Source organism: Heterodontus francisci, chromosome 6, assembly GCF_036365525.1.
Source record: "Heterodontus francisci isolate sHetFra1 chromosome 6, sHetFra1.hap1, whole genome shotgun sequence".
NCBI classification, from domain to species: Eukaryota; Metazoa; Chordata; class Chondrichthyes; order Heterodontiformes; family Heterodontidae; genus Heterodontus; species Heterodontus francisci.
In genome coordinates this window covers 47903278-47930299 of record NC_090376.1, presented here as the reverse complement: position 1 = coordinate 47930299, position 27022 = coordinate 47903278, and the positions used below count along the sequence as shown (strand labels likewise).

The 27022-nt window shown below is 42.1% G+C and overlaps 1 protein-coding gene across 3 annotated transcripts; it reads right to left on the bottom strand.

Annotated features, from left to right (window-relative positions):
- Positions 1-491: 491 nt before the first annotated feature.
- Positions 492-26726, bottom strand: c1qtnf9 (C1q and TNF related 9). 3 transcript variants are annotated; one of them, XM_068033628.1, is made up of 6 exons: positions 26642-26724; positions 11957-12095; positions 8795-8878; positions 5286-5493; positions 3087-3149; positions 492-1293 (listed from the first exon to the last, which is right to left on the bottom strand). In XM_068033628.1, exons 4-6 carry the CDS (start codon positions 5449-5451, stop codon positions 524-526), a joined length of 999 nt encoding a protein of 332 aa, XP_067889729.1. In that variant the 5' UTR covers positions 5452-5493; positions 8795-8878; positions 11957-12095; positions 26642-26724; the 3' UTR covers positions 492-523. The 3 variants fall into 3 exon arrangements, with proteins under 3 accessions (XP_067889729.1, XP_067889731.1, XP_067889730.1); XM_068033630.1 differs by having other exon boundaries at positions 5286-5452; XM_068033629.1 differs by lacking the exon at positions 11957-12095 and having other exon boundaries at positions 26642-26726.
- Between the last annotated feature and the right edge of the window lie 296 nt (positions 26727-27022).

Sequence of the window (27022 nt, the reverse complement as noted above, 5' to 3'; positions counted from 1 at the left end):
TCTGCCTCAGAAGGTGGTGGGTGCGAGGTCATTGAATATTTTTAAGGTGGAGGCAGATAGATTCTTGTTAGGCAAGGGAATCAAAGATTATCAGGGATAGATGGGAGTGTGCAATTCAAGACAGTAACAGATCAACAATGATCTTATTAAATGGTGGAACAGGCTCGACAGGCTGAATGGCCTGCTTCTGCTCCTAATTCATATGGTCGTATCATCCATACACATAAACAAATCAACTATTAAAAAACTGGGTACACTTTTCAAACATCAACACCAGCAACAGTGTATGTGAAGAGGATAAAAGACTAGCACTTTCATGACTTCAGGACATCTTAAAGTGCTTTCAATCCCCTGAAGTGTAGTTACTGTTGTAATGTAGGAAGCAGGCCAATTTGTACACAGCAAGGTCTCACAAATAGCACTGAGACAATAACCAGATAATTTGTTCTTTCAGTGAGGTTGGTCTCCACACAAAATCTGAATAGCTACACTTCCAATGAAGAATGTCCAGTTTATTGCTTCTTTATTCAGTAAACAACAGAAACCCAGTAAAGACTGTATCATCATCAACGTCTGCAAACAGTCCATTAAAAGAATCCCCACCAATTACTTGAAGCCACACTTGATCCCCAGTTTGTAATTGCAACAATGTGCCTCCTGAGGCCTGATCCTCACTATTCTGATAACTATCAAATGTATTGAGAATCTGAATACCGTTCTTGTACAGGGACACTCTTACATGTTTGGCATAGACTGTGATATGATAAACAAAATAATAAACCCCAGAAAATTCACATGTAAATTTTCCTGTGGACAGATCATAGTGATTTTGGTTGTTGTATAGGATTTTTTCAAACTTGATTGGACTGCCTGAACGAGGCAACTTGGAAAATTCTGTCAAGCCAACACTAAATGCGCTATTCCTTATCATTGCATTCTCACCAGTGTTCCCTTTCTTCCCTATTTCTCCTTTACTTCCTCTTTCACCTTGAATTCCAGGATGCCCCCTGGGTCCTTCACCACCTACTTCTCCTTTGGGGCCTGGTATACCAGTAGGCCCAATGGGACCTGGTAAACCAATATTCCCCAGATGTCCAACAGCTCCCTTGTCCCCTTTTGGACCTCTAGGTCCTAAATTCCCTTTTACACCCTGCTGTCCTGGAAACCCTATTTCTCCCTTTTGGCCTTTGTGTCCAAGTGATCCAGGAATTCCTTTTGGTCCTATTTTGCCAGGTGTTCCTTTACTTCCTGGTTCACCTCGTCTTCCTTTTACACCAGGTGCACCAAAGGGCCCTAGAGTCATAAAAATAATGTAATTTTTAAAAATTTGTCATTTTTGCAGAACCAGAAATACATATTCATTTATTATAATTGACTTGTATATACAAATAATAAAAAGTATTATTATAATTGCATATTAAAGTTTTTATTTTAGTTCATGAATAGCATTTCTCCATCAAATTGACACATCTGGGTTTCCTTCAATCAAATTTATATCTCAAGATAATCTCACCTAGCAGCAAGTGGCCAATTAGCACTAATGCATATTGACAGACTTCTCAAGCAAGCAACATTAAACCTTAAACCAGCATCCGCAGTATTTTGCTTTTATTAAACCTTCTGAACAAGTTGTAAAAACAGAAAACCAAAATTCACAGGCATTGGTTGCTCATAACGGCCTAAGTTTTCCCAGTTTAGTTGCGATCATGACATTGGCCTCAATTCTGGGTTGGGAACCCAGACGTGGATGTGGCTGAACATAGATTGTGATCTTCTCAAGGGGGCCAATTAAGAAGCCAACTCCAGGAGGCCTGTCCAATTAGGGAAAGCAGGCAGACTGGGAAGCGGGAGGATGAATAGGAGGGTCTGCAGTGATGTCCGGCTGGCTGCCACACTAGGAGGCACTCTCTGCAGCATTGGGCAAAATTAAAAATCACGCATGACCACAGCTGTCATTGTGGAGGGGTGACTTGCGGCTGTGGCTGTCGTAACCCAGTGGTTCCATGCTGGGATGATTGAGTGGAGGTGTCGATGGCCCACCAGCCTGCCGCTGGGAGGCCACGTCCAGTTACCTGCTGGGCTCCGGCCTCACTGGGGGGGGGTCCATCTGCCATCGGGAAGCATGTGGCACCATCATTAATGTTCCCACAATTGGCCCATTAATGGGGCTAACTGGTTACCCACCACTGCCGGCAGGTAGCCTCTGTCACATTGAGCCCACCTCCGGCAAGATCGCTCAGAGATGAAAAAGCATGGGTAGCCAAGCCAACATGCTATTCTCCAACTTTGCTCTGGTTCCATTTCATAACCAATTCCACGGGACCAGAAAAATTCTGCCCAACATGTTAAAACAGCAATTCCCCCCTCCCCCCCCCCAACTGTTGTTGACAGGGCCTTCAACCGTGTCCGGCTCATTTCCCGCACCTCTACCCTCACCCCTTCCCCTCCCTCCCAGAACCGCTACAGGGCTCCCCATGTCCTCACTTTCCACCCCACCAACCTAGTCCAAAGACTTGCAGGTGATAGGTAAATTGGCCGTTGTAAATTGCCCCTAGTGTAGGGAGGTGATAGGGAATATGGGATTACTGTAGGGTTAGTATAAATGGGTGCTTGTTGGTCGGCACAGACTCGGTGGGCCGAAGGGCCTGTTTCAGTGCTGTATCTCTAAATAAAAAATAAAACCTCCACATCCAGTCGGTGACCTACTGCGGGTCCTCAGGCAGTGCAATGTTACAAATAAATTGGGGCAGATTCTGTATATATATATCTGTATATAACAGCTATATATAGTAAATTGATAGTAATTATAAGTCATTTCAGGCTTCCAAATTCAATTTTTTAGGAATCTAGAATTCACAGTGTAGACGTGTCAGCACAGGGTCACTGTTCTTTACTCTGATAGCATGTCTTGTAAATATAAATTATTAACTCCACCTGACAAGCAAATATCCATATACACCGGTATAAGCTCTTTACTAAAATATTGTCCAGCCCAAACAGCACTGATACTTTCTCTAAAGTCAATATATCCCAAGCATCCAGTGAACACAGGGATAATATTTTATTGGAAAACATCAGATGCTTACCTGGTTCTCCAGGTTCACCTTTTGATCCCTCGGGGCCTGGAGGTCCAACTTTCCCAAGTTCACCTATTGTTTTATCACAGAATCTTTACATTAGCTAAAAAGTTAGAATTCTGTGGGACTTAACACAACACTGAAGAACATTTTTCAACTTATTGAAAAGCTACTTTGTGGTGTTTATATGAGCAACTTTCTCCATATTAACACAGAGTTACATATCCACTTTCAGTGCTTGGGCAGTGATCACATTGCTCACCTCTTATAAAAACCATCTGATTTTCAGTCCTTTAATTTCAAAAGAAAGTTTATAGAAGGGGCAGCCAATCCTCTCCATGGGATTACCATGCTGGCAGTGAAGGTGTACATTTACTCAACTTTTGTTGTCCATGTATTTAGCTTCAAGTAAACAAATAGTGCTATATATATATATTTATATACACATCTAGGGCTGAATTTTACCGGCCCCTCGACGCCGTGGGTCGCGGCGCAGGAGCCGATACAATTCTGCAGGGAGAGACCTGCCTCGACCCACGACCTCGGTGTGGCACCCCCGCCACCTGGTAGCGGGCCCTTCATCTGCATATTTAAATTAATATTAATAATATGTAAATAAACTTACCTGCGGGCAGCGGCCGTCCAATGCCAATATTACAGCTGCCGTTCATGCTTCGCTCGCGTTCGGAATACGGAGTTCCGAGGCGGGAACCTGGTGGGGAGGGGGGGGGGAGGAATAAAATTTTCAGGGCAGGAGGGGTGGGGGAGTGGGGAAAACAATTTTGATTGGATGTGGGGATGGTGGGAAGGGGCTGAAGGGCAAAAGTTAGAAGGTTGGGGGGGCAAAGTTCGGGTAGGGAAAAAGGCATGTTTCAGTTCGCCTGGGCAATGAAACGATCATCGGGGGGTTGGGGAAGGGCCTCCATCACAAAAGTTTTTATTTAATAAAAATTTATAATGATGCACCTTTAAAAATTAAAATTCATTGTAAGGGCTTAAAGTCCTTTAAAAATGGCACCTGCGCCTACGTGGTGACGCCGTTGCCGGAGATGCGGCAGCCACCCCCAATGACGTAGAGGGGACGACCGCTCCGCCCCTCTATTTAAATGAGCCCCCACGCATAATATTGCGGAGGCTCAGGGACAGCGCCTCCGCGGGGATGCACACCACCATCAGAGTGCGACGTCGGGAACTGCAGTGCACTCGTAAAATTCAGCCCCTAGTGTTTACCCATAAAGGCACTATACTTTCTCACAGGTTGACTGGAAAATTTGGGAATAAATCTTCATTTTCACTGCATTGGCCATAATTTGGTGGAGCGGATGACATGCCAATAATAAAACTAAACCGAGATTCCATTGAAATCAATGGAATGAAAATTGGATGGGTTCCATAACAGGTGAACAATTCACTCCACCAGATTACCACCTATACAGTGAAGATGACCACAGTGTGTATTCTTCATATGAAGGAAATTGTAGGCAAGTCTGCATATTTGCGCCCTGTAATTAGAACATTACATCAAGTGGCTTACAAAAGTATTAAAATGTTGAAATTCCTTCATGTAATGCACTATGATCCCATCTTTTATAGTGTGTTATTGTAGAATGTAGTAAGGTCAACTGAAGTGATTACATTCAATATTTAATGTGTTACCGTGAATGGAGCATTTATTTTCATATTCAGACAATTGTTAGCTGTAAAAGGTAGATGAAAATAAAATCATGTAACTGAGACAGTGTTGGCAAAGTTGACTGATATCGAAAATATCATCATGATTTTCAGGAGCTTAAAAATCCTGATTCTTGATTCTGTAGGTGGTTATTCATAGATTTGAAGATTATATATTATAATGACTCGTTATACTGTGTACTGTTTCTTCAATTACAATTACAATACCGTCTTTAGTATATTGGCTGTAATTTACTAAAGAAATTCTGTCATTTTGCATCTGATATCAGCAGAGAAATCAGCACTGCAGAAAGGTCATCATTTCTGTTGAGAAAGCAGCTCAGTAAAACAGAGCTGTTCACATGTTACATAGTAAGTCATTTCTCTACCTAATATCGTGTTAATATGTTTATTTTATTTAATTAGGTTAACATTTCAGATGAGATTGATATCAGAATAGCTAGCTATAAAGAAATGTCTACGTTTGGTATTTCTAACTATGCAAAACAGTAAAAGTATGCCTTTAGATCACTCTACCTGTATCTCCTTTGTCACCCACAGAGCCATCTCTTCCATCCCTTCCAGGCATGCCATTATGACCAGGGTTTCCTGGAACTCCAGGATATCCACCCATGCACATCTCCTTTCTGAGCACCTCGGTGTTCACCAGAGTGACCAGCACAAATAGCGACCAAAGCTGCATTCTGGATTCAGATCCTCAGTATCAAGGTTTCACAGTATAATTCTAATGATATTAATCAGAACAATCTCATTACAGGGTACAGACCTAAAGAACCAACTGGAAGACTTAATAGAAATTATTATTGTAGAATTATTTTAAATGGCTTGCTATGTGAATAAAGGATTGTTGTGGGATTACTGAAATGCAAGGAGATATACTGAAACATATTTAATAGACCTAGTGATAGATGACAAAACCAGTTGCTAAACCAAGGAATGAAGTTGAGGCCAAACTGGGTGGGATCAACTGGGAAGGGAGCGCCTAAAGGTTTTGCTGGGATAAGGGCATCAAAAGTGGACATGAGGGGAAGGTTAAGCAGATCAATGGCTGCAGAGCTATTGTTGTGAATAGAGGACAAAGGGTAGGCAGTTGGGATTTAGAAAGTGCAGTTCTAAATAATTTAGGGGAAGATATTTCCAGAGGAGACATTGTAGGAAGTGAGGTTGGAAAGGGATAGGGGGATGTGGGTTTGAGGGTCACAAGGATCCAAGATCTTGTCCATCATAGAAACCATCGGAGTAGAGAGGCCATAGGAGATGGCAAGCTGGGAGGGGTGACCATGGCTATAGGTAGAGGATTTTTAAAAAATTCTTTCACGGGATGTGGCGTCACTGGCTGGGCCAACATTTATTGCTCATCCCTAATTGCCCTTGAGAAGATAGTGGTGAGACAGCATCTTGAATCACTGCAGTCCATGGAAGGAGAGGTTGAGGGAGGACGAGGAGTATAGAGAGCAGGGATACACTACCAATATCGTGTCCGTTTTGCGGTCTATATCGACAAACTCCCCCTTGGTGAGATAACTATTTAGCTAAAGGAAATTAATGACATTAAGCAGATAACTAAACTGACTGCATCTGTGTGTGTATAATGGAATTACTAATGGGTATTTAATTACCTAGATTATTTGCTTGTCTAAACTTTTTGGATAAGCAGTATCCAACAGTACTAGGCAATGACAATAGCTGAAAAATTGACTTGTTTCATTTATTGTTGTCGTCAGCTCTGGGCTCCATAATGTTTTGAAGAAAATACATTACAAAATGTGATTATATCCAGCTCCTAGAGTAATAAGTATCCATGGAGGAAGAAGTGTGTCACTGTTAAACCTATTCTGGCTTTGTGCTCTGTAACTGATAAATTGAAGCCTGCTGACCTCTGCTGGAGAACAGAGAAAACTGATCTAAGGTATAATCTAAAAATAACTACCAGACTTCTCATGGCATTACCACAGAATGAAAAAGAAAATGGTGTACAATTACTAACAGTTGTGTATGCATATAAACATTTATATATTATAAAATTTAAATCTATTTGGGCTATAAATTCCTGTTCCTTTATAGTGTTATTGGACATGGAGTAGGAATTTGTGATAGAACAAGTTCTCCAGCTCTTTCCGAACCTGATTGAAAAGGAGGAGAGTTGCTTTTTGATGATGACACTGGAAATTGAACGGGTAGGATGAAATCAGGCATTCTTAGGTCCACCAGTTCAATCTCAGTTGCCCCTGATGCACTGCACACATACAATAACCAAGTGTGTGCCGGGACACAATTCGTCTGGAAGTGGGCCTAGCAGTTTGTTTGATTGATGCTATCCACGTGACAATCAGTTGCTGCTTTCTAAAGACAAAAATTTAATTTATGTTCTGTGAACTTAATCTGTCTTGGCATTCCTCACACCTCCCCGCCACCCCAACCCCCAACCCCCCTCGCCCACAACCTACTCCCCGCACTTCCCTCCCCAACTTTTCCCCACCACCCCTTAGAATGGGTGACACATTTACACCAAAATGGAACATGCCAAAAATATGTTAATCACTGACCCCTATGCAGGGTCAGCATTAGGGACAGTTGCCAAAGCAGTCATGCCCTGCCACAATTCCAATAATGCAGCAGGAATTTCAGGACCAAAGTTTATATTTTTTATTATTCATTCTTGGGATATTGTCATTGTTGGCATGGCCCGGTGTTTATTGCCCGTGCCTAGTGGTCCATGAGGAGATAGTGATGGGCCTCCTTCTTGAATCACTGCAGTCTGTGTGGTGAAGGTGGTCCCACAGTGCTGTTAGGTAGAGAGTTGCAGAATTTTGACCCAGCAACAATGAAGGACCAGCCAAGTCAGGATGATGTATGGACGTGTCATAGCATTGATCTTAGGAAGTGGGAGGATGTAATATTAAGGAGGTGATTATAATGTTGTAATGGAGAATGAACTATTATAGTGGTACATTTCAGGTGTTGAGTATAAAGAGAATGCTGTTTAAAAATAGAAAATAACTTGAATGAAATGGTAAATGAATGTTTTTAGAAAATAAAATTAATGTAACTGAAAAATTCCATAAAACTGTCACTGGAAGATTTTATGATTTCTGAAATAATCGGAATCTGGACTATTTTCGGTCCTCCCATCACACGTCCACCAGAGTTGTTCTGGGAATATGTTTCTCTCCTTTGTCTCTCTCTCTCTGCCGTTCTACTTTCTTTTCCTTCACTTCTGTTTCTTTCTCTCTTCCTTGAACAACAACATTTTCATAGTCCTGCTCAACCAATAAAGACATTACAGGGTGAGGGAAAAACTGGTCACTGAGCAGGAGGAAAAAGGAGAAAATGGAAAAGTAGGGCCATCTAAAGGTAGAGTCAAAGACAAAGGTTTTTTTTAGGAGAGAGATGGCAAACTAGACAGATTTAGGGAGACAGTTCTAGAGGGTAAGGACATCATGGCTGTAAGAGCAGCCACCAATGGCAGAGCTGAGGGTTCAAAGAACGAGGAGCTACCGTATTTCAGAGGACCAGAATGTGGGTATGGAGACATATGGTGAAGCAGTGTGGGGCGAGGTCATGGAAGGATTTGAATATGAGGATGAGGGCTAGAAGTCAATTCACTAAGCATGGAAGAAACAGTGAGTTTGTGAAAGGGCAGGCAGAGCAGTGATTTGTGTGGGTGAAGATTCTGAATGAATTATAATCTGTGAAGGTGAAGGGCCAGCTAAGAAAGCATTAAGGAAGTGGAGTCATTAGGCAATAAAGACACGAATTGGAATTTAAGCAACACTGGGGAGGTATAGGTGGAGGGAAGTGATGTTACAAAGATGGAAAAAATCAGTTTTGTAATGGAATAGATGTGAAAAAGGCAGCTGAGCTCAGGATTGAGCAGTACACAATACTTTGCATTTCCAGACTTAGTCTGTGGTGGCAGCAGAATAAGTTGTTGGAGTCATGGTCAGAGGTACATAGATATTGGTGGAAGCCAAGCAAGATAGCTTCAATTTTAACGATATTAAGCTGAAGGAAAGTTGTCTCACCAAAATGTTGAAGTTGTCTTTATTATCTCCTTCCCTCTATTTCATTCTTTTGCTCTCTTTTTCTGTGTCTCTCCAACCAGGTTTCTTCCATAAACAAAAAAATTATCAGTTTATCAAAAAACAAGACTTATCCAGTAAAAAAGCAAAGCATTTACACACAGATTGAAATATGAAAGTTTCTTTTAAAATGCCCCACATCCAAATTCACACACACTGAAAAAAATGCAGAAATTCTCTCTGCAGAGCTCTGTTACAACAAAAAAAGGCAGAAAGGGATTACTTTGGTCAAATACTTGCTCATTCTTGAAGAAAAAAGAGAAGATATGGAAAGATGTCAGTTGTCCCTTTTGGTCTGGCATCCAGGTATACGGCGACGGGTCACTGGGATCTTTTCTGGAGCAGTTCTTTTCACGCGGTGTCGAGGATTAATCTGGCAGGCCTTCAAGGTGCATCTCAGGAGAAATGATGCTTCAGTTCTCTATTTCTTATGCTTGATTCTCAGGGCTTCTCAAAGAAATGGAAAAGGATGAGCTGGTGGTGGCTGCTGTCTGGTAGGCTTAGCTCCAATTGCTTTCAAAAACAGTTCACACCCCACCTGAACCAAAACAATATCCAAACCCCAAACAGTCAACCTCCTGACCTCCATAAACCTTGACATGTGGCTTCTCTGTAAACATCTCCCCTTAGTCCAAGGTTCCTGTTGTTTATTCATCTTAAGACAGGTGATCTCCAGTAAAGGTTGTTTTTAGCACTCCTTGATTCTTCCAGTAATTGTTTTCACAGTCAAGTGTCCTTTCAATGACACCAGTGAAAACAACAAAGTTCAGCATTTCTTCAGACTTCCAAATGTATCCATTTCCACAATTTAAATATGAGTCCATAAAAACATATTTTAACTAAAAAATAGAAGCACTCTCATAACACTTCCATCCTTGGAGAAATGAAACACCATTTTTAAATGTGCTTCATTACAAAGTGTGGAAAAAACAGAAGATGAAAAATATTAAAACACATTGACACACTCATTCTCATTCACTCTTTACCTGTAGCTAATATATTTCAGCTTTGTACCATCATTGCACTCAAATAAAGTTATATCCTAGACAAAGCATCCACAATTACATTATGTTGCCCTGCAATGTGGATAATCTTTAATCTAAGAAAAAAGTTGGAGCTAAGCCTACCAGACAGCAGCCACCACCAGCTCATCCTTTTTTATTCCATTGGAATAATCTGGCATTCTGGATTTTTAATTTTTCCACAAAGACTAGGGGGTAATGAGAGAGACCTCAAAATGCTTAAGAGCCATTAATAAGTCCAGGGTTTCTTTTCCCACTGTTTAATATCTTTTGGTGTCAATTTAGCTTTTTGTAAAAGTATCTCATTGGCCTTTCTATGCCTGATTCATCATCTTGTAACAGGACTTAGACCGGAGACAGACAGAGAGAGAGAGGAGCACAGTGGGAGCGGAGACCGGAAACAGAGAGAGAGAGAGCACAGCTGGAGTGGAGGTCTAAAAAGTGCGCCAGAAGCACAGAGTCGGCAACCGGAGACAGACAGAGAGAGAGAAGCAGGGGAAAAATCGAAAAGTCACATCAGAGTGGCGTCACAATTAACAGTGAGAGCAGGGAAACAGAAAGCAGGCGGGGTGAGTAAACAGGTAAGCTTTTAATTTAATTTAAATCAAACATGGCATAACACTTGATCGATTTATTAGTATATAAACTAAAAACTAAAGCATATTTAATAATTTATCATAGAGTGAGAGAGAGATAGAGACCAATAGGGAGTGTATTAGTTCAAATTAGGACAACGTAATACATAAGCTGTATTAAGTATTATTAGGGTTTATCATTATTTGTAAGGTTTACTAATAGTAGTAAGTTTTATTAGTATTGGCAAACTTTTATTATCATTGGTAAGGTCGATTAGATTCACAGAGTGCAGATTGCAAGCTGAGTGTGGAGATTCGAGTTTGGTGAGTGGCAAGTTCAGTGAAGGGGTGGAGGTGCTCCATTTTTCCTTTTTTTTGTGCTCTTTTAACTCTCCAGTATTTGGTTCTTTCTTTGGTGCAGTGGAAGAAGCTGGTTGGTGAGTACCTGGTAAGCTATTCTACTTATAATAAATAGTCTGTAAAGTTAAGGTATAGCAGGGCAGCTCGACTGAGTGGAATGTATAGCCTGCGGCATGTGGGAGGTCATAGATGCACCATGTGTCCTAGACGAACACAACTGCAGGAGGTGTCACCAGCTGCAGAAGCTTGAGTCTGGGTTTCAGAACTCGAGCGGCGGCTGGAGTCACTGTTGTGCATCTGTGAGGCAGAGGACTACGTGGATAGCACATTTAGGGAGGTGGTCACACCACAGGTTAGGAGCATGCAGGCAGATAGGAAATGGGTGACCACCAGGCAGTCTAAGAGAACCACGCAGGTAGTGCAGGAGTCCCCGATAGAGTTCACGCTAATCGCTTTTCCATTTTGAATACTGGCGAAGGTGATGGTTCCTCAGAGGAGTGCAGTCAGAGCCAAGTTTATGGCACCACAGGTGGCTCAGCTGCACAGGAGGGAAGGAAGAGGAATGGAAGAGCAGTAGTGATAGGGGATTCGATAGTCAGGGGAACAGACAGGCGTTTCTGCGGCACTAAGTGTGACTCCAGGATGGTGTGTTGCCTCCCTGGTGCCAGGGTCAAGGATGTCACTGAGAGGCTGCAGGACATTCTTCTGGGAGAGGGTGAACAGCCAGGGTCGTGGTCTACATTAGCACCAATGACATAGATAAGAAAGGGGTTGAGGACCTGAAAGCAGACTTAGGGGAGCTAGGAAAGAGTTTAAAAAGCAGGACTTTAAGAGCAGTAATCTCAGAAAGGGTGGTAAAAGGAGGAATGGGGCTGATTAGAGACCAGAAAGGGGATTTACACATGGAGGCAGAGGGAATAGCTGAGATATTAAATGAATAATTTTCATCAGTCTTTACCAAGGAAGAAGATGCAACCCAGGCAATGTTGAAAGAGGAACTAAGTCAGACACTAGAGAGGTTTAAAATTGATAAAAGAGGACGTATTAGATAGGCTGTCTGTACTTAAAGTGGATAAAGCACCAGGGCCGGAAGAGATGCATCCAAGGATACAGAGGGAAGTGAGGGTGGAAATTGCAGAGGCACTGACCATAATTTTTCAGCCTTCCTTAGGCTCAGGGGTGGTGCCAGAGGACTGGAGAATTGCAAACGTTACACCCTTGTTGAAAAAAGGGTGTAAAGATAAGCCCAGCAGGTCAGTCAGTTTAACTTCGGTGGTGGGTAAACTTCTAGAAAAAAGAATTCAGGACAAAATCAATAGTCACATGGACAAATGCGAGTTAATTAAGGAAAGCCAGCACAGATTCCATAAGGGAAAATCATGTTTAACTAACTTGCCAGAGCTGTTTGAGGAGGTAACAGAGAGAGTTGATGAGGACAATGCTGTTGATGTGGTGTACATGGACTTTCAAAAGGCATTTGATACAGTGCCACACAACAGACTTGTAAGCAAACTTGTAGTTCATGGAATAAAAGAGACGGTAGCAGCATGGATATGAAATTGGCTGAGTGACAGGAAACAAAGAGTAGTGGTTAATGGATGTTTTGCGGGCTGCAGGAAGGTTTGTAGTGGGGTTCCCCAGGGATCAGTGTTGGGACCCTTGCTTTTCCTGATATGTATTAATGACCTAGACCTTGGTGTACAGGGCAGAATTTCAAAGTTTGCAGATGATACAAAACTTGGAAGCATTGTGAATTGTGAGGAGGATCGTGTAGAACTTCAAAAGGACATAGACAAGTTAGTGGAATGCGCAAGAGAGGTGGCAGATGCAGTTCAATACAGAGAAATGTGAGGTGATTCATTTTGGTAGGAAGAACATGGAGAGACAATATAGAATAAAGGGGATAAAAACAAGAAATGCTGGAACCACTCAGCAGGTCTGGCAGCATCTGTGAAAAGAGAAGCAGAGTTAACATTTCGGGTCAGTGACCCTTCTTCGGAACTCATGTGACATAGAATAAAGGGGATGCAGGAGCAGAGGGACCTTGGTGTATATGTGCATAAGTCATTAAAGGTGACAGGACAGGTTAGAGAGTGGTTAATAAAGCATACAGTATCCTGGGCTTTATTAATAGGGGCATAGAGTACAAGAGCAAGGAAGTTATGTTGATCTTGTATAAGACAGCAGCTCAGCCTCACCTGGAGTATTGCATCCAATTCTGGGCGTCGCACTTGAGGAAAGACATGAGGGCATTGGAGAGAGTATAGAAGAGATTCACGAGAATGGTTCCAGGGATGAGCAATTTCAGTTATGAAGATAGATTGGAGAGGTTAGGACTGTTTTCCTTGGAAAAGAGGCTGAGAGGTGATTTGTAAGAGGTATTCAAAATCATGAGGGATCTGGGCAGAGTAGATAGAGAGAAACTGTTCCCACTCACGAAAGGATCGAGAATGAGAGGGCACAGATTTAAAATATTTGGTAAGAGAAGCAAAAGTGACGTGAAAATCTTTATCAAGCAGCAAGTGGTTAAGGTCTGGAATGCGCTGCCTGAGAGTGTGGTGGAAGCAGGTACAATTGAAGCATTCAAAAGGGAACTAGACAGTTATATGAAAAGGAAGAATGTGCAGGGTTATGGGGAGAAGGCAGGGGAATGGGCCTGAGGGAATTTCTCTTCCAGAGAGCTGGTGCGGACACGATGGGCAGAATGGCCTCCTTCTGTGTTATAACAATTCTGCGATTCTGTGACTGCACCAACCCTCAGGACATTAGCATCAATTGCTACCTTGAAGAGCTTAGTGAAATTTGGAGCAGCCAACATTGGTGCGTTGATCAAAATGGCTTTCAGCTTCTCAAAAGATGCTTGGCACTCTCCTGACCACACTATTTTGGCTTTCTTTCTTTGTAACAAATCCGTCAGTGGAGCAGTTATAGTACCAAAATTTGGTACAAACTTGCGATAGAAACCACACATTGCCAAAAACCTCATGATTTTTCTTTTAGTCTTAGGGGTAGGGAACTCCACCAATGCATGTACTTTTGCTGTTCTTGGCAACACGTGTCCTTGCCCTACTATATGCCCAAGGTAGGTTACCCTAGCTTTTGTAAATTCACTTTTGGCAAGGTTCATCACTAATCAGCCAATTGCAATTTTCTAAACAGAGCTTCTCGTTGTTCCAAGTGGTCCTTCCAAGTGTCACTGTATACAAGCACGTCATCAAGATTGGGCGGCACAGTGGCGCAGTGGTTAGCACCGCAGCCTCACAGCTCCAGCGACCCGGGTTCAATTCCGGGTACTGCCTGTGTGGAGTTTGCAAGTTCTCCCTGTGTCTGCGTGGGTTTCCTCCGGGTGCTCCGGTTTCCGACCACATGCCAAAAGACTTGCAGGTTGATAGGTAAATTGGCCATTATAAATTGCCCCTAGTATAGGTAGGTGGTAGGGAAATATAGGGACAGGTGGGGATGTAGTAGGAATATGGGATTAGTGTAGGATTAGTATAAATGGGTGGTTGATGGTCGGCACTGACTCGGTGGGCCGAAGGGCCTGTTTCAGTGCTGTATCTCTAGACTAGACTAGACATAAACCACACGGTTCAGAACACTAGGTACCACTGAGTTCATTAGTCTCTGAAAAGTGGCTGGGGCATTGGAAAAGACCGTCTGGTGTGACGAAGGCCGATATTTCCTTAGCTCGGGTGTTAAAGGAACCCGTCAGTATCCCTTTAACAAATCTATTTTTGTAAGAAACGTAGCACCGCCCACTCTGTCAATACAGTCTTCCAAGTGAGGAATTGGGTAAGAGTCTGCCTTTGTTACGCATTTCTGTAGTCTATGCAGAATCTAGATGAACCATCAGATTTAGGCTATAACACCACTGGGGAACCAATTGCTTTGACTGGGTTCAGTTAGGTGGTTTTCCAACATGTATTGGGATTTCTGCGTTTACCTGGGCCTGTTTCTCTGGACTTAAATGATAAGGATGCAGTTTTATAGGAACAGATTCCTCTATATCCACATCATGTGTGGCTAAGGTTGTACATCCTGGTTTGTCCCTACAGACTCCTTTAAATGCTGTGAGTAGTCTTGTTAGGTCTTCTCATTGTTCTATATCTAAATATCAAAGCATAGGGCTGAATTTTACAAACACCCCGACGTCAGGGGTCGTGGTGGGGAGCAGGCCCGAAAATGCTTCCAGGAGAGGCCCACCACAGACCTTGCGCTGGGAAGTCGCAGCCCCATATTGCGGTGGCAGTGATACCTCATGGCAGCCCACCCACCACTTAGCGACGGGAGCCCAATTTTAATATGTAAATACCTGAATTAATGACTGTCACACTCACGCTGTCCATCCCAGAGCAATATTGGTGCCTGTGGCTGGCACTCCCATGCCTTTTGGAGCCCTGTCCTGGGATCTGAGGTGGAATACTGGTGGGGAGGGGTGAGCAGGTAGGTTTTCCAGTGCGGGAGTGGGGGAGCAGGGACAAACTCATCTGATTGATGTAGGGGGTGGTGGGAAGGGTTACAGTGCAGTTTATGAATTTTGTTGGTGGGGGAAGGTCAGGTGGGCAGGGGAAGTGTTTTGGGGGGGAAGAGGGCAACTAATGCATTGCACGGTTATTGGGGGGGTGGGAGAGGGGCAAATTAAATGTTTAAAAAAATTTTTGTAACCTCTTTCTTTAAATATTTAAATTAAACGGAAGGGCTCGAAGCCCTTTAAAAATGGTGTCAGCGCCTGTGCACAAGCTGCCGGGGAGAGACAGCCCGCCCTCGGTATGTCATTGGGGTGGGTGGTCCACCCTGGCCATTTAAATGAGCCACCGCACTGAATATCACAGCGGCTCCATGACATATGGTCCACACGGACGGACGCCATTGTTTATGTCGGTGGCGGCACCAGAAATTTCAGCCCTTAGTGTCTAATCTCCCGAACAATTCAGTATTAGCTAACCAGATAGAAGGAGATTCAATTTGAGAATTGTGTAGGCCTTCCTCTGCCTCATCCTCACTCTCCCTTTCATCCTTCACTGTCCTTACTTCCTGACATGTCTGTGCTTGCTTATCCTCCTCCCGGCGATGATATTGTTTCAACATATTGATATGACACAGACGATTCTTTTCCCAGTGATCTGGGGTGTCAATCAAATAATTTGCTTTCCCAATTCTTTTGACCACTTTATGTGGACCACTGAACCATGCTTTCAATGATTCACCCTGTAAAGGCAGTAATACTAACACGTCATCCCCGGTTGAAATGTTCGGGTCTTGGCATGCTTGTCTGCCCATTTCTTCATGGTTGTTTAGGAAGCTTTCAGGTATTCCTGAGCCACTTTGCAGGCTCTCGTGAATTGCTCCTGGAACACAGATACATAATCTAACACAGGAGATTCATCCCTCTGTTCTAAAAACTTTTCTTTAATTAGTTTTAGAAGATTTCTTATCTCATGTCCATAAACTAATTCAAAAGGACTAAAACAGGTAGACTCATTAGGTGAACCCCTGGTGGCACAGTGGCGCAGTGGTTAGCACCGCAGCCTCACAGCTCCAGCGACCCAGGTTCAATTCCGGGTACTGCCTGTGTGGAGTTTGCAAGTTCTCCCTGTGTCTGTGTGGGTTTCCTCCGGGTGCTCTGGTTTCCTCCCACATGCCAAAGACTTGCAGGTTGATAGGTAAATTGGCCATTAGAAATTATCCCTAGGATAGGTAAGTGGTAGGGAAATATAGGGACTGTTGGGGATGTGGTAGGAATATGGAATTAGTATAGGATTAGTATAAATGTGTGGTTGATGGTCGGCACAGACTCGGTGGGCCGAAGGGCCTGTTTCAGTGCTGTATCTCTAAAAAAAAAAAGTCTCGCCCTTTATCCCAATCATGGGGATATTCATGACAGTATGCCCTGATCATCATTTTGAGGGTCTGATGGTACCTTTCTAAAGCCCCTTGTGTCTATGGGCGGTGTGCTGAAGACTTTAACTGTTATACCCAAATTACCCATAACTTCCTGAAAAATTTTAGACATAAAATTGGAACCTTGATCTGACTAAACCTCAATCAGTAATTTATATCTAGTGAAGAACTGGGTTAACTTCTCTACAACTACCTTAGCAGAAATTGTTCTCAAGGGAATGGCCTCTGGGAACCGAGTAGCCATATCCATAATAGTGAGTATATATTGGTGTCCCACTTCTGTTTTCTGTAAAGGTCCTACACAGTCTACCAACACCCTACTAAATGGTTCCCCAAAAACTGATATGGGAATTAGAGGTGCTGGTTTTATGGCAGGTTGCAGCTTTCCCACAATTTGACACGTATGGCAAGTTTTACAAAACTGCACTACGTCCTTACCTGACCAGTAAAAATGTCGACCTATGTGGAATTGGGTCTTCCGGATCCCCACATGTCCCGCCATAGGAATTACATGCGCTATCCTTAATATTTCCCGGCGATACTTTGGCGGTACTACTATCTGGTGAACAACCGTCCATTCTTTGTCTGCATGTGTGTGATGAGGTCTCCACTTCCTCATCAGAATCCCATTTTTAATATAGTAGCCTTCCGTAACTCCCTTTGTTTCAGCTTCCATTAGAACCGATTGTGCCACTTGATTTAACTCTGGACCAGCTTTCTGAGCCTTGATCAGAGGAGACTTGCTTAACGTTTCCTTCAGATTATCCAAATCCCCAAAGAAAGTTTTAGATATTAGGCTATCGGTCTGTGGTGCCAATTTGGCCGACAATGGAACTTGTTTAGTCATTGCTCGAGTCACTACACATGAGGGAAAAATTCTTGGAACCTTTTCCTGCAACTGTTCTGTCCCTTTAACATCACTTGGTTTTCCCATGACTACTGGAAAAGATATTACCTTTGCTCTGGCCAAATCATTCCCCAGGAGTAAGTCAACACAGTCTACAGACAAACTATGGACAACTCCTACAGTTATCATTCCAGACATTAGGTCACATTCCAGGTGCACCCGCTACAAAGGTACATACGACCATACGAATTAGGAGCAGGAGTAGGCCACTCGAGCCTGCTCCGCCATTCAATAAGTTCATTGCTGAACTGATTACTCCACATTTCCACCTACCCCCGATAACCTTCCACCCCCTTGCTTATCAAGAATCTATCTAGCTCTGCCTTAAAAATATTCAAAGACACTGCTTCCACCGCCTTTTGAGGAAGAGAATTCCAAAGACTCATGACCCTCTGAGAAAAAAATTCTCCTCATCTCTGTCTTAAATGGCGATTCCTTATTTTTAAAGAGTGACCCCCTAGTTTTAGAGTCTCCCACAAGGGGAGACATCCTTTTCACATCCACCCTGTCAAGACCCCTCAGGATCTTATATGTTTCAATCAGGTCGCCTCTTACTCTTCTAAATTCCAGTGGATACAAGCCTAGCCTGTCCAATCTTTCCTCATAAGACAGCCTGCCCATTCCAGGTATTAGTCTAGTAAACCTTCTCTGTACTGCCTCCAACGCATTTACATCCTTGCTTAAATAAGGAGACCAGTACTATACTAAACAGTACTCCAGATGTGGTCTCACCAATGCCCTGTATAGCTGAAGTATAACTTCCCTACGTTTGTATTCAATTCCCCTCATGATAAACAATAACATTCTATTAGCTTTCCTAATTACATGCTGTACCTGCATACTAACCTTTTGCGATTCATGCACTAGGACATCCAGATCCCTCTGCATCTCAGAGTTCTGCAATCTCTCACCATTTGGATATTATGCTTCTTTTTTATTCTTGCTGCCAAAATAGACAATTTCACACTTTCCCACATTATACTCCATTTGCCAGGTCTTTGCCCACTCACTTAATCTATCTATATCCCTTTGTAGCCTCCTTATGTCCTCTTCACAAGTTACTTTCCTACCTATCTTTGTGTCATCAGCAAATTTAGCAACCATACCTTCAGTCCCTTCATCTAAGTCATTTATATAAATTGTAAAAAATTGAGGCCCCAGCATTGAGCCCTGTGGCACATCATTCATGACATCTTGCCAACCAGAAAAGTTATGCCTACTCTCTGTTTTCTGTTAGCTAACCAATCTTCTATCCATGCCAACACCATGAGCTTTTAGTTTCTGCAATAACCTCTGATGTGAAACCTAAGTATAATACATCCACCATTTGGTTACCCTTTATCCACAGCACATGTAACTCCCTCAAAGAACTCCAATAAATTGGTTAAACATGATTTCCCTTTCACAAAACCATGTTGACTCTGCCTGATTACCTTAAATTTTTCTAAATGCCCTGCTATAACGTCTTTAATAATAGCTTCTAACATTTTCCCTAAGACAGATGTTAAGCTAACTGGCCTGTAGTTTCCTGCTTTCTGTCTCCCTCCCTTTTTGAATAAAGGAGTTACATTCACTATTTTCCAAACTAACGGAACCTCCCCCGAATCTAGGGAATTTTGGAAAATTAAAATTAACGCATCAACTATCTCACTAGCCACTTCTTTTAACACCCTACGATGAAGTCCAGGACCCGGGGACTTATCAGCCCGCAGCTCCAACAATTTGTTCAGTACCACTTCCCTGGTGGTTGTAATTTTCTTGAGTTCCTCCCTCCCTTCCATTTCCTGATTACAGCTAATACTGGGATGTTACTTGTATCCTCAATAGTGAAGACCGATGCAAAATATCTGTTCAATTCATCTGCCATCTCCTTATTATCCATTATTAATTCCCCAGACTCACTTTCCACAGGACCAACGCTCACTTTGTTAACTCACTTTGTTGACTTGGATGAGGAAGTGGAAGGCTGGGTTAGCAAGTTTGCCAATGACACGAAGGTTGCTGGAGTTGTGGATAGTGTGGAAGGCTGTTGTAGGTTGCAACGGGACATTGACAGGATGCAGAGCTGGGCTGAGAAGTGGCAGATGGAGTTCAACCTGGAAAAGTGTGAAGTGAGTCATTTTGGAAGGTCGAATTTGAATGCAGAATACAGGCTTAAAGACAGGATTCTTGGTAGTGTGGAGGAACAGAGGGATCTTGGGGTCCACGTCCATAGATCGCTCAAAGTTGCCACTCAAGTTGATAGGGTTGTTAAGAAGGCGTATGGTGTGTTGGCTTGCATTAACAGGGGGATTGAGTTTAAGAGCCGCGAGGTTATGCTGCAGCTCTATAAGGCCCTGGTTCGACCACACTTGGAATATTGTGTTCAGTTCTGGTCGCCTCATTATAGGAAGGATGTGCAAGCTTTAGAGAGGGTGCAGAGGAGATTTACCAGCATGCTGCCTGGACTGGAGGGCATGTCCTACGAAGAAAGATTGAGGGAGCTAGGGCTTTTCTCATTGGAGCGAAGAAGGATGAGAGGTGACTTGATAGAGGGGTACAAGATGATGAGAGGCATAGATAGAGTGGATAGCCAGAGACTTTTTCCCAGGGTGGAAAGGGCTATCACCAGGGGGCATAATTTTAAGGTGATTGGAGGAAGGTTTCGGGGAGATGTCAGAGGTAGGTTCTTTACACAGAGAGTGGTGGGTGCGTGGAATGTGCTGCCAGCGGTGGTAGTAGAAGCAGATACATTAGGGACATTTAAGCGACTCTTGGATAGGTACATGGAGGATAGTAGAATGAAGGGTAGGTAGTTAGTTTGATCTTAGAGTAGGTTAAAGGTTCGGCACAACATCGTGGGCCAAAGGGCCTGTACTGTGCTGTACTGTTCTATGTTCTATGTTCTTTTCTTTTTAAAATATCTATAGAAACTCTTACTATCTGTCTTTATATTCCTAGCCAGCTTTCTCTCGTACTCTAGTTTTACCTTCCTTATCAATCTTTTCGTCATTCTTTGCTGTTTTTTTATATTCAGTCCAATCTTCTGACCTGCATCCCATCTTTGCACAATTATAGACCTTTTCTTTAAATTTGAAACTATCTTTAACTGTTTTAGTTAACCACGGATGACGGGTCCCATCCTTGGAATTTTTCTTTCTCATTGAAGTGTATCTATTCTGTGTATTCTGAAATATCCCCTTAAATGTCTACCACTGCATCACTAATGACCTATCCCTTAACCTGATTCGCCAATTCACTTTAGCTAGCTCTGCTTTCATGCCCTCATAATTTCCCTTATTTAAGTTTAAAATATTAGTCTTGGACCCACTCTTTTCTCCCTCAAATTGAATGTAAAATTCAATCATATTATGATCGCTGCCACCTAGGGGTACCTTAACTATGAGGTCATTAATTAATCCTATCTCGTTGCACAACACCAGATCCAGTACAGCCTGCTCTCTGGTTGGCTCCAGAACGTAGTGTTCCAAGAAATTATCCTGCCGGTACCCACCAATACCATTCACTAAAACCTTGGCATTCAGTGTGCTCTCTGGTGGAAAAGTCATGCCTTTCCCCAGCAAAAGAGTTTGAGTGGCTCCTGTATCCCTCAGTACAACTATAGGTTTACCTGCCTCACTTGAGGGATAAGGAGTTACTTTTCCTTTTGACAAGAATTCCCTATAACTCTCAGGTATCTTATTCACAACCTCCGCACTCACAGCAGTTTTTGTACTTGGCCTTACAGCTGCAGTCAGAGCTATCTGTCATACACGCGGTCAGGGCCCCTTTCTCTACATTGGCTTTGTGTACCCCAGTAAGTCCAATGGGGATACCCTGCAACTTCCAGCATTCTGCATGAAGCCGTCCCACCTTGTGGCAGTGGTAACACTTAAGCTTTCGGACCTCATTTCCACTCTCAGCATCTTCCTTTCTGGCCTGAGGAGATCCCGGGGTGTTCCCAGCTGTCCCTTCTTGTCCCCGGCTACTTGCTTTCCTTTCACTCTCCCACCTTCTATCCTTCTTGCGTTTGTCGGGTGACGGCCAAAGGGTTTGGGCTTGTAAACAAGTTTGTAATCATCAGTGATTTCCGCTGCCTGTCTGGCTGTTGAAACCTTCTGGTTCTCTACATGGGTTCTTACTCATGGAGGGAGTGTATTTTTAGATTCTTCCAGGAGAATTAATTCCCTAAGGTTTTCATATGTAACCTCTTCCTTTGGTGCCCACATCCAACAATCAAGATTAATTTGCTTTACCCTCTGAAATTCTATATAAGTTTGCCCAGGCTGTCTCCTGAGGTTCTGAAATTTCTGCCGGTAAGCTTCAGAGACTAACTCATACGCACTGAGAATAGCCTTTTTAGCCATCTCATGATCTGCACAAGCCTCCTCAGAAAGCATGACATAAACTTCATGAGCTCTGCCCATCAACCTGCTGTGCATAAGCAGTGTCCAGCTTTCCTTCAGCCACTTAATCTGGCTGGCTATCTTTTCAAAAGAAATGAAAGATGCCTCTATGTCCCTCTTCTCAAACTTAGGGAGGGCTTGCAAAATTTAAACAGCTCTGCACTGGGTCCTCGGCTGCAGTCAGATCTTTCCTCACCAGAATCTTTACTGGAGTCAAGGCCACGCTTTTGTCTTAGTTCCAACTTTTTAATTTCAAATTCCCTTTCTTCTCTTTCTCTTTGAAATGTTGTCTCTTGCCCTTTCCTCTCTATCAAGTTCAAGTTTTTTTCATAGTCTTTCCTGTTCAAGCTTATGTTTTTCCAATTCTTTTCCCTGATCAAGCTCAAGCTTTTTTCAGTTCCAATTCTTTTTCTTTTTCCTATTCAAGTTCAACCTGCTTCATCTGAGACTGAATTTTAGCTAATTCAACTGCACTACCATCTGGTTCGCCTTTATCATCTTCCAGTTGCAAATGCTTTGCTATTACTCCAATTATGTTTGCTTTCTTACCACTGGTTTTAACTCCAACACCAGCTTTTCTGCCAATTTCTTTAGCCTAACCTTGGTTAAGTTTCTCAAATTATTCAGGGATAAAATCATCCCTCCCCAGATAGGTCGTAGCAACTGGCAAATACGTTCTGGTAATGCAAACTTTACTCCAATGCACAAGAAACCCAGCTTTTCCTTTTCCTTGTTATGACCAGGTGCAAGAGGTGTCTAGGGATCTCACACTACCTTCACCTGGCCTTATTGTAACAGGGTTTAATTTTAAACACACTGTGTTCTGAGCTCCCCTTTTTGTGAATCCTTGTTCACGGTTTTTCCAATTATAAGACAAAGAAACCAATTCACACAGGCTTTCTCAGGTTTAAAGAAGAAAGATAAAATTTTATTAAAATTTAAAACGTAAACTCTAATGCGGTTCATGCCTACAGAAATACGACGTGCCCACACTAGCATGCACATGCAATATGCACATGCAGATAGGAGAAGAAAAGATAAGGTGGAACAGTTTGAGGCAATATCTTGTTATGGTGCTTGGAGCTCACAGGTTAGTCCTTTTTGTAAGAAGTCTTGCTTTTGTCGGGGCCCAATAGTCTTCTTAAAACCTTGTTCACGTAGGAAACTTTTCTCTCTTTGAGTTTCACATGTATTCACAAGACTCGGTTCCCTGGGAAGGAGATGGAAACTGAAAGGAGAGAGTTCTGCTTCAGCTCCAACCGGGAGCACACGGCATTCTGATTTCAAAATCTGCTTTTCCAGTTTAAAACTCCCCTAGTTGGCCAGCAGGTGGTCACGTAACTGACTGGTTTGACTGGGTCTCTTCTGTGTATTGGGGGGCAGGGACTGGTTCCCTTTGTTTCCACATTGTCTGGTACTATGCTAATGTCTTTCTAGTCAAGGGCTTGCAATTTTTAAGTTTTTAATATTCATGTGGCGAAATAATGTGTGCCTCAGTCTTGGCAGGTGGGGGGTTTGCCTGACATCCTCTTTTCAATTATTATTACCCAACTTACGATTGCACGCCGTCGGCTTTGAGTTATCCCTGCACAGAACCCCCAGTTATTTGTTACGACCAAGGTGGGGGGAGTAAACTGTCTTTTCTAGTTCCACTTCTCCACAGGTCACAACATATATTTAAATGTTTACCCAGTTCCCGATATGGTCAATCATATACTCTACTTTTTATCCCAGAATAAAATACACCAACCAGGTTCCTTTAATAAACAACAAAATTATCAGTTTATTATAAAACAAGACTTATCCAGTAAAGAACCAAAGCATTAACACACAGATTGAAATATGATAGTTCCCTTTTAAAATACCCCACATACAAACGCACACACACTGAAAGATATACAGACATTTTCTCTGCAGAGCTCTGTTACAAAAAAAAAAGTCAGAAAAGGAATACTTTAGCCAAATACTTGCTAATACTTGAAGAAAAAAGAGAAGATATGGAAGGATGTTAGTTGTCCCTTTGGTCTGGCATCCAGGTATACGGTGACAAGTCACTGGGATCTTTTCTGGAGCAGTTCTTTTCAGGCGGTGTTGAGGATTAATCTGGCAGGCCTTCAAGGTGCATCTCAGGAGAAACGATGCTTCAGTTTCTCTATTTCTTACGCTTGATTCTCAGGGCTTCTCAAAGAATTGGGAAAGGATGAGCTAGTGGTGGCTGCTGTCTGGTAGGCTTAGCTCCAATTGCTTTCAAAAACAGTTCACACCCCACCTGAAACAAAATAATATCCAAACCACAAACAGAAAGTCAACGTCCTGACCTCCATAAACCTTGACATGTGTCTTATCTGTAAACATCTCCCCTTAGTCCAAGGTTCCTGTTGTTTATTTATCTTAAGACAGGTGATCTCCAGTAAAGGTTGTTTTTAGCACTCCTTGATTCTTCCAGTAAGTGTTTTCACAGTCAAGTGTCCTTTCAATGACACCAGTGAAAACAACAAAGGCCAGCATTTCTTCAGACTTCCAAATAAATCCATTTCCACAATTTAAATATGAGTCCATAAAAACATAATTTAAAAAAAATAGAAGCACTCGCATAAGAAATGGTAGATCCAACTCATCATAAACATTATAATGTAGTTAAAGGAACCACTGATGGAGAAAAACTACCATATGTATATGGATATTTATGATATACATGTGCAGAATTGTTTGTGGCAAGAGACGTCGAGAAGAGTACAATAGAGGAAATGTTTAACTGGCACTAAAAGAGTACTTTGGTTGTAATCAAAAAGGATAATAGAAGGTGTATGAAATCATCTTTGGCTAGAACAATACACCATCTATTGACTCTTCTCTTTATTAAAAAAGGATTATTGTTACATTCCCTACTCTGAATGTATCCACTTCATATCAAAAAACCTGAATCTTTGTTTAGTACAAAATATTAACTGATAATGGCACCTTTGACACAGAAAGAAGGACTTGAAAAGAGCTCATGCTATACAGAGGAAAAATTGAAAGTAACTTCCTTCTCATCCCTTTCTGTCCTGTTTACTCCTGTTTCATATCCATTTACACATTACAGTGTCCATCTAACCGATAGACTGTGATTAGTCTCATCTCACCTTGTGTTTCCTTAACTGATGTCTATCGGCTCCTGTGACCCTCCAACTAACAGCTGATATCTTGTTCCATGCTGTGTGTGATAACAATTGCTTCCTTCTTCTGCTAACTCACTCAATGTTGAAATATTAAAAATAATGAACCAGCTCCTGGGAAGTAGTTGATAATTGCTGATAAGCATCCAATCAATTGGTAAGGCTACATAACATCTCCACACTGCCATTTCAAGCTTTTATCTCCTGAACTCTGATATTTCTTTCTGGTGTATGATTTAAGTAAATCCATACATGCTGGGAGTTAAAGATAAGCCTGGTGATCATAAGTTCTAGGGAAATGCCTGTTAGAGCATTTCACAATATAAATAACAGAGGAATCTGAGTCAGAACGTTGTGGGTACAAACTTCACTCCAAAGACTTAGACTTGAGCCCAGAATCCAGACTGGCATCTTAATGTAGTACTGAGAGAGTGCTGCACTGTTGGAGTTGCCATCTTTCAGATGAGACATTAACCAGGGTCTCATCAGTCCTCTCAAGTGACTGTAAAGATCTCCTGGTATTGTTTGAAGGAGAGTTCTCCCGGTATCCTGGACAATATTTATTCCTCAACCAGCAGCAATAAAACAGATTACTTAGTCATGTATCTCGTTGCTGTGGGCAAATTGCCTGCCATGTTTCCCTATGTTACAACAATGACTACACTGCAAAAAGTACTTTATTGGCTGCAAAAAGCTTTGGGACATTCTACAATCATGGAAGGTCCATGTCCTTTCATTTCCTTTATTTGGTCTTCATTAACAATCAACAATCTAGAACTACTATCTTTCCAGAACACATCTTACACAAACAGCTTAGTGGTGAATTACTCAATAAAGGGGCACCATTGCCACTATCTAGTTGAAGATCTCTGTAAACTGTTGTTGAACATGGATACAAATTACAAAATAACTATCTCACTGTTATGAGACAGTTCACATCTCCGTGCACATGACACTATAACAGTGTCACTACCCCACTAACATCAAGCTGCTGTAAAAGCTCCCATGGCACTATTTCGAAGAGGAACAGGGGAGATATCCCTGGTGTCCTGACCAATATTTGTCCCTCAATTAACATCGCAAAACAGATTATCTGCCCATTATCATATTGTTTTTGCGGGAGCTTGCTGTGTGAAAATTGGCTGCCGTGTTTCCTACATTACAACAGTGACTACACTTTAAACGTATTTAATTGGCTGTAAAGCACTTTCAGACGTCCAGTGGTTGGGAAAAGCGCTATACAAATTCAAGTATTTCTTTTAGCAGTATGTTGGAGGACGTTATTACAATTTTCTCACCAAATGCAAACAGTGACCAGTAAGCTATATACCAATTAATATATCACTTATATTGTGCTTAATGTGAATTCTGATTTGTATTAAATAAGCTCTAATAATGAATTAATACTGAACTGAGACAGGAAAATAAATTGCTAATTGTGAAATTTACTCCATTGACTTAAAATAAGCACTGCCAACTTACCGCATCAGATGCCACCTCTGACTGGACACTCCTTAAAGCACAGAATAGTTTTCCAAATACAGATTGCATCTTTTCCAAGTATAATTAGTCAACCGGATTAGTTATTAATAAATACATTCCATCAAAGACAAACTAGAAACACTGGAGTGCCAACATATTCCTGGTAGCTGAGTAAAAAAATCTTACATTTTAATAAGTGATTAATAATTACCAAGTTGAATTCTCAGAAAAAAAACTAAATTATTGTTTGGTTCAGTGGATGTTAATTCACTTAATTAAGGCAGTTCCAACTGCCTTAGATTTGTCAAAGTTCCAGATTCACAAGTACCTCAGCTGAGAGCAGAACTTAAAAGAATCATGAAATGAGAAAGGACAATTAGC